The following is a 13,903-nucleotide window of genomic DNA, read 5'->3' on the forward strand; positions in this document are numbered from 1 at the left end:
AACTTTCAACCTTTTCTCTTATATCCCATAAATCCTCCAAAGGCGATGGCTGCGGCATAGCTGAATCCAATCCAGTCCAGTGCCATCACAGAGCTGGAAATACAGTGAGGAAGTGAGGTCACGCAGTGTTTTAGGAGAGGAAGAGCTGTTCAAGACCATAAAGCAGTAAGAGTAAACAACATCAAGAGGTCTTAAAAACACTGAATTACACCAAACACTGGACAGCGAGGGGCGAGACAAAGGCCAGTTTGACAAAAAAAGAGACTTGAGCTGCTTTTTAAAAGCGTCAATAGAGACCACAGATCGTACTACTACAGGTAGAGAGCTCCTCTGTGTCTCCACATTAAAGACACAGTCATGGTTTTTAGTCGAGGGATGGCCGAGAGCCCTGCTGCTGTGAACATGAAGCAGGTCAGAGAGGCGCTCAGGTCAATGAACACACAAGGGCTGTATATGCGAAGACAAGAACCTTAAAAGGAATCCTGAACTTGTTGGGGAGCCAATAGTAAATAGGATAAGACGGGTGTGGAGTGAATCATCCTGCTCGACCTGATCAACAACCGTTATAATATAGAAGGTCCAATGACGACTTGCTGTGGCAGGTGAAAGGAGAGCTGCAGCCGTCTGGCCTTAAATGGAAGAAACACATAATGATTTGATCTAATCAGTCAATCAAAGTGCATACAGATTTATGAGATTTGATAGGCCAGCTGGAGAACGGGACCTTAATCGGTGAGTAACCCTGAAGCAATGTTGACTGATTGAGTCATATTCGTGTTAAGCTTTAAAAAGTTGGCAGTCATCTAGTCGTTAATAGAAGTCAAACAGCTAAGAAAAACAGGTTTGTTGGAGACTTGCATCAGCGCATCAGTGGTACGAGATACCTTCAGGTTTGCTGATAATATGTCCTATAGGAAGTAAATACAAAGCAAAAAAAAAAATAATATAGGACCCAAGATACAACCCTGAGGCACACCACAGGAAAGAACGACAGTTTCAGACAACTACAGGGAAAAACTCTCGGAGATCCAGGACACCAAAGTGTCTAATCTAGCAACACATTTCTCTAATATCTACATCTATAACTGGGATGTAACCAGATTGACGTGGAGCTTTTTTTAAACAGGTAAAACATCGAGAGGCCTTCAGGGAGGATTCACACCTGCCCGACAAATCAACAACAAAGACTGAAGGTTGAGTTAGATGATGAGGAGAAAAGGGGGTAAATGATGGGATGATGGCAGTCTCACCTCACACACAAAGAAAGTTACTGCTCACTATCGTTATTTGAAAAGAGCTATCAGGTGTGTTTGGTGTTTATGTTGAACTCAGACTATGAATAACAAAGCTTATCTCTTCTTAAACCCTGAACAGAGCGCTGCTTGCTGGCACTCTGCCCCCTGCTGTCAGTGTGTCTGAAGGGCCTCTAGATGCCGCTGTGACACAAACAGAGATCAAAGTATAAAACCACACAGGAAGCGTTCAAACAAACGGATGTAAACGCACATTCATATATATTTTACTCAACACGAGGCACGTATTGTTATCTTATTATCGTTTTACTGCTCTTTGATTGGTGTCCTGCATACCTTGAGTCCAAACGAGTGCGCAGCAACACTTAGAAACGATGCCTTGAAACTGGTGACTGCACTTCCGTGTTACCGCCCACAAACCGCAATACGCATGCGCCGGTTTGTTCGCGCTGTGTTCACGGACTTGTCATAAAGTGGGAAAGTAGTGTGTCAGGGTACCAATGTAGGTATGTGGATGTATTTTTGCCCCCAAATAAATTTAAAATTTTAAATACTATCTGTGCGATGTGTTCACTTGCATTTTTTATTTGTTTATGGTACACTTAATGTTTTGATTAATTAATAACTATATTATATTGACTATACTATATAATAATAAATAACTCTCAAATAAATGATTCTGTAAAAGTATGTCTCTCACGTAAATATTACATCCAGAAAGCCAGAATTCCTCGTTTCTACCAAAATGTATAATTTTCTATAATCTAATTTGTAGTGATTGTCAGATCCACTTCACAAAAAGTAGCTACAACACCTTGGTGGAAGGAGCATAAGAGATTTTGGAAATCTCACCTTCTCTGTGAAGCACAAGTCGTCCACAGGGTGGGTAGTTGTAATTGGAATAGGACTCCAAACATCCAAAATTTAGGTGATGCTGAAAAAAAGATTCATCATGCATTTGATTTTTAAAGCAAATTTAAGAAACAGAGGTACCTCCTGTATTATTTTTGTGTGTCAAACTCTAGTTTTAAGACCTTAATTATTTAAAATCTTATTTGTAAGTTACCACAAATGACATTAACTCCAGGTAAAGGTAGTGTTATTCTAATATAGTAGTACTGGTTGGCTGCTGTGTGAATTCTTCTTAATGTGGATGTGAAGTCCCTCTGGCAGCTCAAGTCTTAATAATGATCATGCTTTCAGGACATTAAGAGAACAGAGAGGAAAGTTGACCATCCCCAAAGAAAACCACTTTATTTCACTCTGATCCCCGTCTCCAGAACTTACGCACATTTAAAGGTTTCATCATTTAATAATAGTCCTCGAAAAGTGTAAATCAATGCATTCTTGGAGCAAAATAAGCCACTATGAGCTGTAGACAACGTGACCACATGCTGCAGTGAGCATGCAGTCACCCGGTGGAAAAGAGCCGCTGTGGCCCCACTGTGAGAGGACCAACTCCGCCGAAGAGAAGGCACACATTTCCAAAATCCGTTGGCATTAAATACTGTCTACGTAGAGTTTCCTGATGAGTTACAGTCTGATCTTGTCAAGATAAAAATGACTATAAAATGGCTGACAAGGGTCATTTAAGAACAAGGGAGGATTATTCAAGTGAGGTATTGGAGCGACATGTAAAAACCATGAAAATTACTGTACCATCAACATGAGGAAAACATACTAGAGACTCTAGAGGAAGACCAGACGGCAAATATGTAAAGTGACTTGTGGAAAATGCAATGGTTTCATTACAGTAAACAACAACAACAACAACGGACATACAGTGCATTTCACAATACGGTGATAACTATAATACAAATGGCTTTGAGTGCACAGGATCCTGTGATATACCGTTAACATGGCTTTGTCAGCTTTTTGCTGGGTCGATACTTTCACATGAGCTGTAACATCGTATTCAAAGTAACAAAAACATATAAAACTTATGGAACTGTGAATAAACCATTACAAGAAAAAATCAAATTATTATGAATTTAAGCCAAAATATACACAAAAAAAACAGACATGAAGTTCCTCTGCTGTCATCCAGGCTGGCATTAAAACAAGTATTGCTCAACTTAAAACATTTGTAGAACATCGTGGCAAATACGCCAGGTTTTGGCAATGATCGGCATTTTAACGTTAAAGCAACAGTTTACATTGGCAGAACATTTTCACTCTTCACATGCATTCCTCCATATGAGCCTCACAAAGCCTTTTTGCTCAAAAATGTACAATAGATTATATTTTTAAGGATATTAATATTAGTAAAATCTAATTTTTTGGGTGTTGGAAATAAAAAAACACACACATTTACTCTCATATTTGCATATATGAATATGTTTATACGGCTACATTCAGTATCAGTATAAAACAAAGTGATGTAAATGTGACTATTTGCAGCTGGTTTCATGTTCATGAGACCCTGTAGAGGACTGCATGCTACTCATTCTGTTCTACTAATGTAAAAACATCACTTTAAATGAGCAAAGTGCATAATCCTCCTGACATGAGACTTGGCAAACACGACGGACAACATTACAACCAACGCCAATGAGCCAGTGCACTTATAATTAACTAACCCATCATCTGCAGGCTCGAGCACTGTATCGGTTACATCTGATCGTTACACGTGTTTCCTCATAAATAAACATCATGTAAGAGCTTTAAAAGTGGCCAATGTTTGATGGAAAAGTGGGCATGCAAGAATACTAATCTGGCTAAATCTGATGAAAGAGGGAGTTAATTTTAAAAAGGTCAGTATATAGTTATTTTAATTTCATAATAGAGATTCAAGGGGTATTTTTTTTTTTTTGTTTTTTTGGAGAATATTAATACTTTTAATCAGATCAACTCATGTTTTCTCATCATTTCAGGCTGCAAATCCAAGTAGCACAAAAAGCTTAACGTGCCTCTGCATCTCCGTTCGGCTCACGGTCGACAGCGAGCCGCACACGTGGGATAAATCTTTGAGCCTCCGTCAGACATCGCTCTGCATCTGGAACACACCTTGTGTTGCTGTGACACAGGAAAATGGCACCGTCCCTCCATGGCGTTTGCGTGTCTCGTCGCGGCAGCCTCTGGCCCGTTCGTTAGGGAAAAGCGTTCACCCACAGCCAGCCCAGCAGCGTCCCGTACACCCAGGTCCTCACGTACAGTTTCCTGCCGCTCTCCGTCAGAAGCAACGGCAGCGTCAGCCCCCCCAAGATAACCACCGACGGGAGGGTTTTGGAGAGGTTCAGAGGAGAGTGTTTGCCTTCCCCGGGGAACCTGCATACTTTGTCTGCATCCTTCGACTCGTAGAAATCCGTCAGCAGCCTTTGAAAAGACAGATAACTCTCAGAGGAATTCAGCTTAAAAATGAGCACAAAAGAAACCGCAAAGCAAAACAAAACATAAAAAAAAAGGATTTTTACAGCAAAAAAAAGCCCCAAAAAAAAGCACCTAAATGTCATCGGGGCGTTTTGTGGTTTGGCTGATCTGGTCAGTGTCAGAGGATGTTTACAACTTTCTTTTGACATAGTTTCATGTGTGGATAAAAATGCCCATCACAATTTCCTAAAGCCCAAATCTTATATATATATATATTAAAAAAGAAAAGGTAGTTAACTGTCAGACTGAAGAAAAAGCAGCAAATGTTGACATTCGAGAGGCTGTAAAGACAAAAAAAAGACCTAAAAATAACAGCTGCAGATTCATCCAGCAGCCATTCAGCCCGTAATGATTCAACTTTCAGAGGCGATTAATAATACTTGGCAAACAAAACGAGCTCATTTGTATTTTATTGAAATAACATGTAGAGCATGGCCTTCATGCTTCTCTTGTGTCTAAAAGACTGCTGCCACAAAGAACTCCAGAGCAAGACAGACTCATATTTTGGTTGGAAAACAACCTCCAAACCTGAAATTCAGATTCCTTCTCAGCACCCGAACACTCTTGTTTGGTTATTGTTTCCACGTGAAACAGATTAATTCTTCTTTGGGCAGTTCAGCCGCTTGTTGTGGCTCTACGACTGAAGGGAACTTAACACATAATCTGATTTCCAGAATAAGCTGGACGATTATTTTATTATTTTTTCTTTCTGAGATGTGTATCTGTGCTTGAAACTGGTGCCAAAACATCTAAAAACCTCACTGCAGGTCACTTATTGAACGGATAACATGCAATTTCAACATGATTAATTGTTCCACCCACCCACACACACTTACCGGTCCTTGATTTCGAACCGCTCGTGCAGCCACCTGCGGAAGAACAGTGGCTCTGTAGGAATTTCCTTTATGTCCACGCGGTCGAAGTGTATGTGGACTCGGGGACATTCTTTGCACAGGAATTCTGTCAAACACAAAAAAATAAAGAGACTAAACAAAAACAGGAAAAGCCTTTCAGCGACACGGCACGTAGAGTGAGCACTTAAAATCAACACGAGGTGACACTGATGGAGGAGCTGCTGTGATTCCTTCATTCAGGCAGTTCTCAGACTCATAAAGCAGATCTGATAATAAAATGAGGTCAAATCGAAATCAAGTCAAGTGTAAATGTAGAAAAGTCACAACAGTAATACACTGAATATTCAGACTTTCTGCTGAATGTTTAATATTTCACACTGTGGAAGCAGAGGCAGACAAGCAAAGTGTCTGAGAAGGTCAGAAATAAAAATGTTACCAAGTGTGAACGCTCAAGGCTACATGCGTGTCCCCAGAGACCCTCAAGTTCCTGTTTCCACAACATGCAATATTATCAGGAAACCTGGCACTGCGGCCAAAAGAGGAAACTTGATCGAAGTCCGCAGCGAAAGATTGCTCAGCTGGTGGAGAGACAGCTCCTCAACCAGCTGCTGCACAGACTCAAAGAATAAATAAATAAAAATCGACCTTCAGACACAATTTGTGCCACTTTATTGAACAACTCAATGAAAAAGTGTGGACGGAGCCGCACAAACACGTGATTTATGTTTGCAAGAACACCGTTTACCTCCTCGTTTTCTTTTACAGAGAAATAAATCAACGCAGAGCCTGTGAAAAGAAAGCCGAGCCTCCGCCGCAGGTCGTGTGTGTTAATGAAGGAGATCAATTCTTTGCTGCATAGCGACAAACAACGGCCCCCTGGTCTAAATCCATTTAATAAACTCTAGCAAAGCTGAAAATCTGAGAGTAGGAACCTTTAATATCTGGAGTCAGCCTGCACACAAAGAGCCCAAACAGCTGCAGGGAGCCCGTTCACTGATACACTGAATGTTACATCACTTGTTATCCTGCCTGTGAATTTACTGAATTATCAATCAATACGACATTTTTCAACATTGACACTGAGATACAGAACCATCATTGCCAATGTCAATATTTCCATCGACACATTAAGATAAAAATACCGAATGCAGAATCTACTGAAGATCTGTTTTTGTTTTCTCAGACTAAAAATCAGATGTTTAACATGTTTACTCTCCTAAAACAAAATAAAGCGAGAACGTTAAAACAGTCGCCGTTTAAAACTGAGCTCATTCGTTGGACTGATTAACAGCTGACGCAACAGGAGCCGATAATGTGGAGACAAATCAACAAGCAATTCTGATCTGAACAGAAGATTTCTGGACAAAATAAGATTAGAAAAATAAAAAAATACAAATAAAAAACACTCGTACGCATTAAAAAACACATTATGTAGCATTACACAGGCGCTGGCTTGTGTGTAGTCTGAAGTAGGTGAGTAACTTAATAGATTATAGGAAACAGGGCTGAAAAGCTGAGCTGCAGACCTTCATTGATCAGAATCAGCTCTCCAAGGACTGAAAGGGATCAATCACATGCCAAAAACAAAGAGCCGCCCGGAGTCTGATCAATTATCTGTCCACTGTCGGGAATAACGTATAGATTAAAAAAAAAAAAAAAGGATAATTTGCAACTTTCAGTGTTTTTAAAGTTTTCGTTCAAAAGCAGCGTCGTTATTTTATTATCATAATCTAGATTATATGTTTTAAATTTATTGCTCAAATTTCTAATCAGCTACTTTTTTTTTTAAATGATTGGTTGTTAACATGTCCAACAATCAGTTAAAGGATGTTGCATAAATATTGAATCCTCATTTCCTGTTACGTGTTTAAGTATTTAAGTATTTAAGTGCTGTACGATCACAGCTGGGTGAAATGATTTAAACTGGTCGTACTCATGAGACATAAATGTGAAACAGAAACCACACGAACGACTAAAAAAAAGCAGTGTGAGCGCAGCCTCGAGTCACTTCCACCTCCACCTCCTTGTGAAATGACTAAAGTCACCTTCACCGCATGAGACCAGGAAGTGCGTGAAGACAGGAATGCTTTTCAATCCTCTCTGTTCTGTTCGCTAGAAACACGTCGATGTTTATTCCTGAAACGGGATGTTTTTATTGTTTTTTTTTTTTTAAACATTCAAACAGCACATGGAGAACAACTGGGAACACAGAATAATCAAAAAATCCAAAACACAGAGTCGTGTTGTTTACAGGAAGCTGCGGCTGTTAATAGGTGATGTTTGCGATGTGATTAATCGCTGAGGGGGGGTGGGGGAGCACGCAGATCGACAATACAGCGCCTGTGTGTCTATGAACACAGCGATTAACAGAGAACAGAGGCTGTAACGCTGTTTAAATCTGGTGTTCAAGTTACTTTCATCTCCAAATCACACCTCCTGCTTTAACATGCATTGCTTTATTGTAATCAGGTGTGAACTTTTTAAAGCCGCTGCATGGGAAGGTTACACCGACAATTTTAGAGTTGAATAATATTTTAACTTCAGCCTTCATGTGTGTAACAAGCGTGGTCAAAACACTCAGACCCCACACTCAGATCCACGAGAGCGTCCTTATCCACATATGTTTCCACATGCAGGTCACATTTCAGTGCCTGGTTTAAATTAAATCTGAGGCAGCAGCTGGATCAATGTTGTTTTCTCCATCTCACTGTCTGCTACTGTGGAAACTCCAACAGGAAAAGAGCAGGACAGATCGTCCTGGACTCAAACTGCTTCGACCCTGCCTGCGTTCATTCGTCCAGACATTTTCTTATTTATTTACTTTCTTATTTGACAGGGAGCACGACAGTCTTATAGTTAGCAGGCATGCTAATTTACATGCGGAGTCCCTCAGCGGGTCATAAGAATAGAAACAGAGCATGTGACAATATTAAAGCACAAATAAATACATACACAAGGACAAAAAAGAAACGATGCATTGTGCAGTATGTCAGGTTATAATCGCAGGTCTGATCTGTGTTTAAACAGCTGCTGTACGCCACCATTACTATTACTGTTTATCTTATTTACAGCTGGCTAACTCCTCTTGATGTGTGTTTGCAGCGTGCGTGTTTACATCTTCTATAAATTAGCATTTTTTTGCCCACCGAGATGAGATATCCAGGCAGAGATCTCGCTGGGAGATTAAAGTTAAATGAAGGAAGCGGTTGAAAGAGCTGGGAGTCCTGCTTACCTGGCATTGATGGGGCAGGTTTTCTGTGGCCGGAGGATTTCAGCGTTCCCTCGTAGGCCACCGTGACGTCATACACGGCGTCCAGGTGGCCCTTCATTGTACTGATGGCTATGTGAGACGCCTTCATTCTGGGCGTGAGAGTGTGCTTCAGAACGGCCAATCCTACGGAGAGGACGGAAATACATTCTTTATTTAATCAGATTACATAAAGCTTATACTAACACTGGGAATATGGAGAATGCCAGCCTACATGAAGCATTAGCTTATCATGATAAAAGTGTCACTAAAAACCAAACTACTGGGGCGTCCTGCTGGCCTTTCAAAAATAAAAAATAAAAATATAGACATAATATTAAAGATATGATTTAAAAACACAGTGATTCTATGTGAACGCTTGTGTTTAGGTCAGTTACCGCTCTGCTCCTGTGCCGATGTGGCACCATCCTCCGCTCACTAATACCTCACTAATAGCAGATAATGTCATGTGCACATGTCGGCTCTCCAGAGCGATTTATTTGGATTAATGGGGGAAGGTGATGTTCAGAGCTGTGGTCCAGAGATAGGTTTAATCTCTGCAGAGTGGATGCAGTTTGTGAGCCGACCTCCGCGCCACAATAATCACACTGATGCAGCAGATTCATCTAGCTGTGAAACCACTATATAGATAGATAGATAGATAGAAGCTATACATAATCACCATTTAAATCAATTTCACTTCCTTATGGTGCGACAATAACCTCACACTGACTCTCTTCAGTGGTGGTCAGACACAAACTCTCTCTGATCCACCGTCAGCGAGCCCATTTATTCCACAAAACTTGGAGCGAACACCAGCTGGAGTATTTATTAAGCCGTTTTGATGAAAGCTGACCAACGCCTGGCTCCACCCCAGTGTTGGTGGAGATTAAGATAACAGTTTTTCTGATTATGAAGCTCTACTAATTAAAGCTTTAACAAATTTGTCCACAAGACTGATATAATTGCTTTTCCAAAAAAAAAAAAAAAAAAAAGGAGTTTACCTTCTTGCACATTCCCAGTAAGTGTTGTTCCAGTTTTATGTAATTTTCACTTTGTTATACACTTCTGTACTTTTAAATAACATAATTCTAATACTGCTTTGTAAGGATTTCATGAATGTGTGTGCATGTGATGCTCACTGGTCAAACTGGTCAAACTTGCAAGAGCGACCACAGGTCACACAGCAGAACTTAGTCAGCCGTTTGACAGACTGAGTGGGCTGTGCTGAGTTAGTGTGCAGCGGTACAGCAGTGAACGGCTGCCATCGTGTCAGTACCTTCTTTCATGGCAAAAGCCTGACTGTCAGCGATAACGCTCTTGAGCTCTGGATTATACCGAGTTCCTTCTGGGAAGATGACAAGGTACATCTGTGGGGAGAAAAACACACAGCATAAAAGCGTCTTCAGTGTTTGTTCTTACTGCTCTGGCCAAAAGGGAACACCTGATATTTATTAAACAAGGAAAGGAGAACTTATTATGTTTAGAAGAAACCCTGACGTACAGTTTTCTTCTCCTCATTCATTTAAATTAGCAGACTGAGCTGAAAAGTGGGAGTTTCTGATGATTTAGACTCAACCTGCTCCTCAGGAATCTCGTCTTCTTTCACCCATTTTACTGCGTTTGATCTAAAATCAACACCCACCAGAAAGTTGATCCTTTCTGAAAATGTTATTCAGCACAAGAACTCGATGAATCTATATTATCTTTAAGATGTAAAGGCTTTTACGCCAAATCACAATACAGCAGCTCATAAAATGCTTCATAACTTCAATGAATACATGGAAACTGATTATATTTGCTTTAACTTTCACCACTGAACTTCACAACAGAGCATTCATAGTGTTTCGGCTCATGTCCGACTAACACACGCACGCGCGCCACTAATCCCCCGCAGTTAAATCCAAAATAGTGATTAAAAACAAGCCCTTTCAACACAGTAACAAACACTGCAATTGAACCTTCCTGCATAAAATATCTGATTATTCATTTCATGGCGTCATCTGATGTTTTCTTAACACAAAGCTCATGTCGACATCCTAATTAACGAGTCATTTAAGAAGGAATTTGTGAAGTGAATTTAAGTGGTGAAAGTTTAAAAAACAATAATCAGGAGTATGTATGTGAATGTAGGCTGGACCTAAAGATAGTCTCTACTCACCGGTGCTCCAGATTGAGTCTGAGTGAGGAGCTTCTTCTTCATTGCCTTCTCGTTGAACTTTGCACTTCGTTTCACGTAGGCTCCTCCGTGCTGAAAGAGAAAGGCGATCTGATGAGAGCAGCAGTTGGGGAGCGAATCAAATTCAATCTGCATCTGTAATTTACAGGATGACATTCAAATACTCACTCAGTTGCATTACCTGAGAGAAGTACCATCCGTACAGCGGGAGCCACTTGAGTCCATCTTTAAGGACGTAGCGGACATGGCCGAGGGCGCTCTGCCTGATGGCGAGCATGTCGGCGATGATCCAGTCAGCTGCACGGAAAATCATTAGCAGAGATTAGATATTTACTCCAACCTGTGCTCCAGAAAGCATTTTAAAGCAGGATATTCCAGTGTGTTACCTGTGCACTGGTGATTAGACAGGTAGATCACGTTCTCTTTGCTCTTTGGTATATCTCCGTATATAACAATCTATAAAGAAGCAGGTTAAGATATTAGACTGCAGGAAAATGGTAAATGCAATGGACTCTTCCAGTTCTAGTTCAAACTAAACTAATACTGACTGCAGCTTTTCAATAAACCCAACAGGGCTCCAGTTGGTGCTCGAGCGAAGGCAGTTTGCACAAATCACACCACATCAAAGTTGACGGTTTAGCAGCTGGAAGGCAGACAAGGCATGACAACGGCACAAGGAGCGGAAGCTCAAGTGCACAAGAATGCAGATTTTCACACCTTGCTGTGCATCTTGTTTAGCAAAAATGTGTTTCTCAGACGCACTTGTTTGGCTTCACTTCACATTTTAATATTATAACAGTTCCAGCAAATAAGGAATTCTGCAAAAATGCACTGCTCTGCATGGAAATACTGGCCCCACACATGGTGACCCACACTATCAGCCTCAGGTTTGCATGCAGTAAGTGAAGGATCACTCACCTCAACTCCTGTGTAGTTCTCAAAGAAGAACAGGACCATACTCTGATAGATGCAGTACAGCCGGTCGTCCAACTTATGATACATTCTCGCTGGTAAGACAGCTGAAAGTAATCGCCAAGCCCCCCATGACAGCAGGTAAGCTGGGGCTGTCCCCAGCATGACCGTGGCTGGAAACCAGTACCGCAGCGAGTAAGTGTGCACAACCAGAGAGAGCAGCATGATCCCACCACAGCCTCCACTAACTAAAAAAAAAAAAGAAAAATCCCTGAAGTAGACAGAACTACACACAGTGCACCCTACCTATCCCCCCCCACCACCACCACCACCACCACCACACCTGGCCTACTTTCAGCACACCTGGCCTGACAAGTCAGCATAAGAAAGTGACAAAGCTGCAGCAAGAGGGGAGAGAGAGAGCAGCTAGCTGGCTAAAGCTAATTTTAACCTTGTGTGCAAAACGCAGCTAGCGGAGTCGGCTTAAGCGCTAACGTCCATCCATTTCTGCAGCAGAGAAATACAGTGCAGTCATCTGGTGAGCATCAGCATCTCAGAGGAGCAAACCAGATCATCACCTCTAGCCGAACTCCGTGCATTTTCTGTGTAAGTTAAGAGGAAGCGTTAGCTAACTAGTTAACGCGTCTAAACCACACAGGAAGAGTTACCAAACGCTGCATTTGATATAAACTGTCGTCTCTAATGTGGGCGCAGTGACCGACAGGCTGGCGCGAATGTTAAAAGCTTAGAATAATTTCTATTTCCTTCCCTTCATCATCTTTATCCGGCTAGCGCTTCACAAACTAGCTCCTTGCTGCAAATGTCACACACGCCTCCCTACGTAATGACACCCTCCAACAACGGCGAAGCTGATTGGTCGAGTGACGTAGCAGCGGTCAGCCAATAGGAGAGTGAGTATTTATTAAAGGAACATAACACTTTTTCAATTTTTTTGTATCCTGCAAATTAAACCTCGATTTTGTCACATTTTCCTCATAAATAACACAGTGTGCCGCTTTTTCTCGCTTCAGACCACTTTTATTAGACAGGAACCATCTACACAAACAACCAGCCATTTATGTATGGCACATGATGACGGAGGAAGACCAAGAAATGTAACAGAAAGGTTTTGAAATAACACCAGAGGACCTTTGCTATTAGATTGCGCCTCTTGTTTAAAGGTCAAGAATGAACCTTTGCACACAAGAGAAGTGTCTGACATGTTTAAAACATCTTTCTCCACCTTTATGAGGCAAATTTGGAGAAATGGAAACACATTAAAGTATTTAAATTTCCTTATATGCTTTAGAAAATGATCAGCAGTAGTATAGTATAACTTCAGTGGTGGATTCCTTGTGATAGACCTAAAACAATGCCAAAGCAAGAGTGTGTGTGATCAACACTTTAATTAAAATAATAATAATAATAATATCTAATGAAAAGGAACTTAATCTGACATAGTTAGATATGACTTAGTAATGTTTGCACTGAGGGTGGGGAGACTACAGAGGGTGTAGTTCAGTGTGCTATCAGCCATATTGTGCTAACCTGGAGTAAAAATACTGATATACATATTTATTTTACTTGGCTTGGCTTTATGATGGATAATCAGACTCTGGAGACAGGAAGGTTCAATTTCAGTGTGTGTTATTGCGTTGAAAGGGGCTTGATTTTAATCACTTTTTTTTATAAGTGGGGGATTAGTGTGTGTGTGTGTGTGTGTGTGTGTGTGTGTGAAGTGGCTCCAAAGGTTGAGTGCAAAGACAAAGAGGTCAGTAAATGTTACAACCAAAAACTAATGGCAAATTGCTGTCCTATACTGTTTGGTAGTTTTACATTTTGGACATTCTACTTCATGAACCTGTGATACTACTACGGGATTAAATACTTCAGAAATAGAAGCAACAGTGTATTTGACACATTTGTTTTTTCAAAGTTTGCATCAGTGTGGTTTCACAATATCTGTGTACATTTATTACTTTCCATCCCTGCTGCTTAAACATGACTGACAAGTGCGACTGGAAGCTGTGATGCATCAGCTTGTTCATTTGTCGTCTGTCACCCAGTGACACTGCTGAGTGGACTCTGA

General features: G+C 40.9%; 2 protein-coding genes across 4 annotated transcripts in view; both read right to left on the reverse strand.

Annotated features, from left to right (window-relative positions):
• Window positions 1-1,642, reverse strand: part of tmem14a (transmembrane protein 14A) — a 2,577-nt gene extending 935 nt beyond the window's left edge. The window contains exons 1-2 of one of the 3 annotated variants that reach the window (XM_070840556.1): window positions 1,590-1,642; window positions 11-93 (exon numbers count right to left, since the gene is read on the reverse strand). In XM_070840556.1, the coding sequence (XP_070696657.1) occupies window positions 11-86 (76 nt within the window). In that variant the 5' untranslated portion in view covers window positions 87-93; window positions 1,590-1,642. Of the gene's footprint in view, window positions 1-10; window positions 94-469; window positions 494-1,506; window positions 1,561-1,589 lie in introns of those variants that run through there. The other 2 variants (XM_070840557.1, XM_070840558.1) reach the window with 2 other exon arrangements.
• An 839-nt stretch (window positions 1,643-2,481) lies between these two features.
• On the reverse strand, window positions 2,482-12,040 carry agpat5 (1-acylglycerol-3-phosphate O-acyltransferase 5 (lysophosphatidic acid acyltransferase, epsilon)). The gene is made up of 8 exons (XM_070840555.1): window positions 11,821-12,040; window positions 11,289-11,358; window positions 11,084-11,199; window positions 10,885-10,974; window positions 10,003-10,093; window positions 8,709-8,870; window positions 5,459-5,582; window positions 2,482-4,568 (listed from the first exon to the last, which is right to left on the reverse strand). Exons 1-8 carry the CDS (start codon window positions 12,037-12,039, stop codon window positions 4,343-4,345), a joined length of 1,098 nt encoding a protein of 365 aa, XP_070696656.1. The 5' UTR covers window position 12,040; the 3' UTR covers window positions 2,482-4,342.
• Window positions 12,041-13,903: the final 1,863 nt, after the last annotated feature.

The sequence above is a fragment of the Pempheris klunzingeri genome, chromosome 12 (genome assembly GCF_042242105.1).
Source record: "Pempheris klunzingeri isolate RE-2024b chromosome 12, fPemKlu1.hap1, whole genome shotgun sequence".
NCBI lineage: Eukaryota > Metazoa > Chordata > Actinopteri > Acropomatiformes > Pempheridae > Pempheris > Pempheris klunzingeri.

Excerpts from the sequence above, each read along its gene's own strand:
- agpat5 (XM_070840555.1), bottom strand. The coding sequence starts at position 12,039 with ATGCTGCTCTCTCTGGTTGTGCACACTTACTCGCTGCGGTACTGGTTT. Across the intron at positions 11,359-11,820 it reads AGAACTACACAGGAGTTGAG|ATTGTTATATACGGAGATAT; the intron begins GTGAGTGATCCT and ends GCTTCTTTATAG. Across the intron at positions 4,569-5,458 it reads CGGTTCGAAATCAAGGACCG|GCTGCTGACGGATTTCTACG; the intron begins GTAAGTGTGTGT and ends GTCTTTTCAAAG.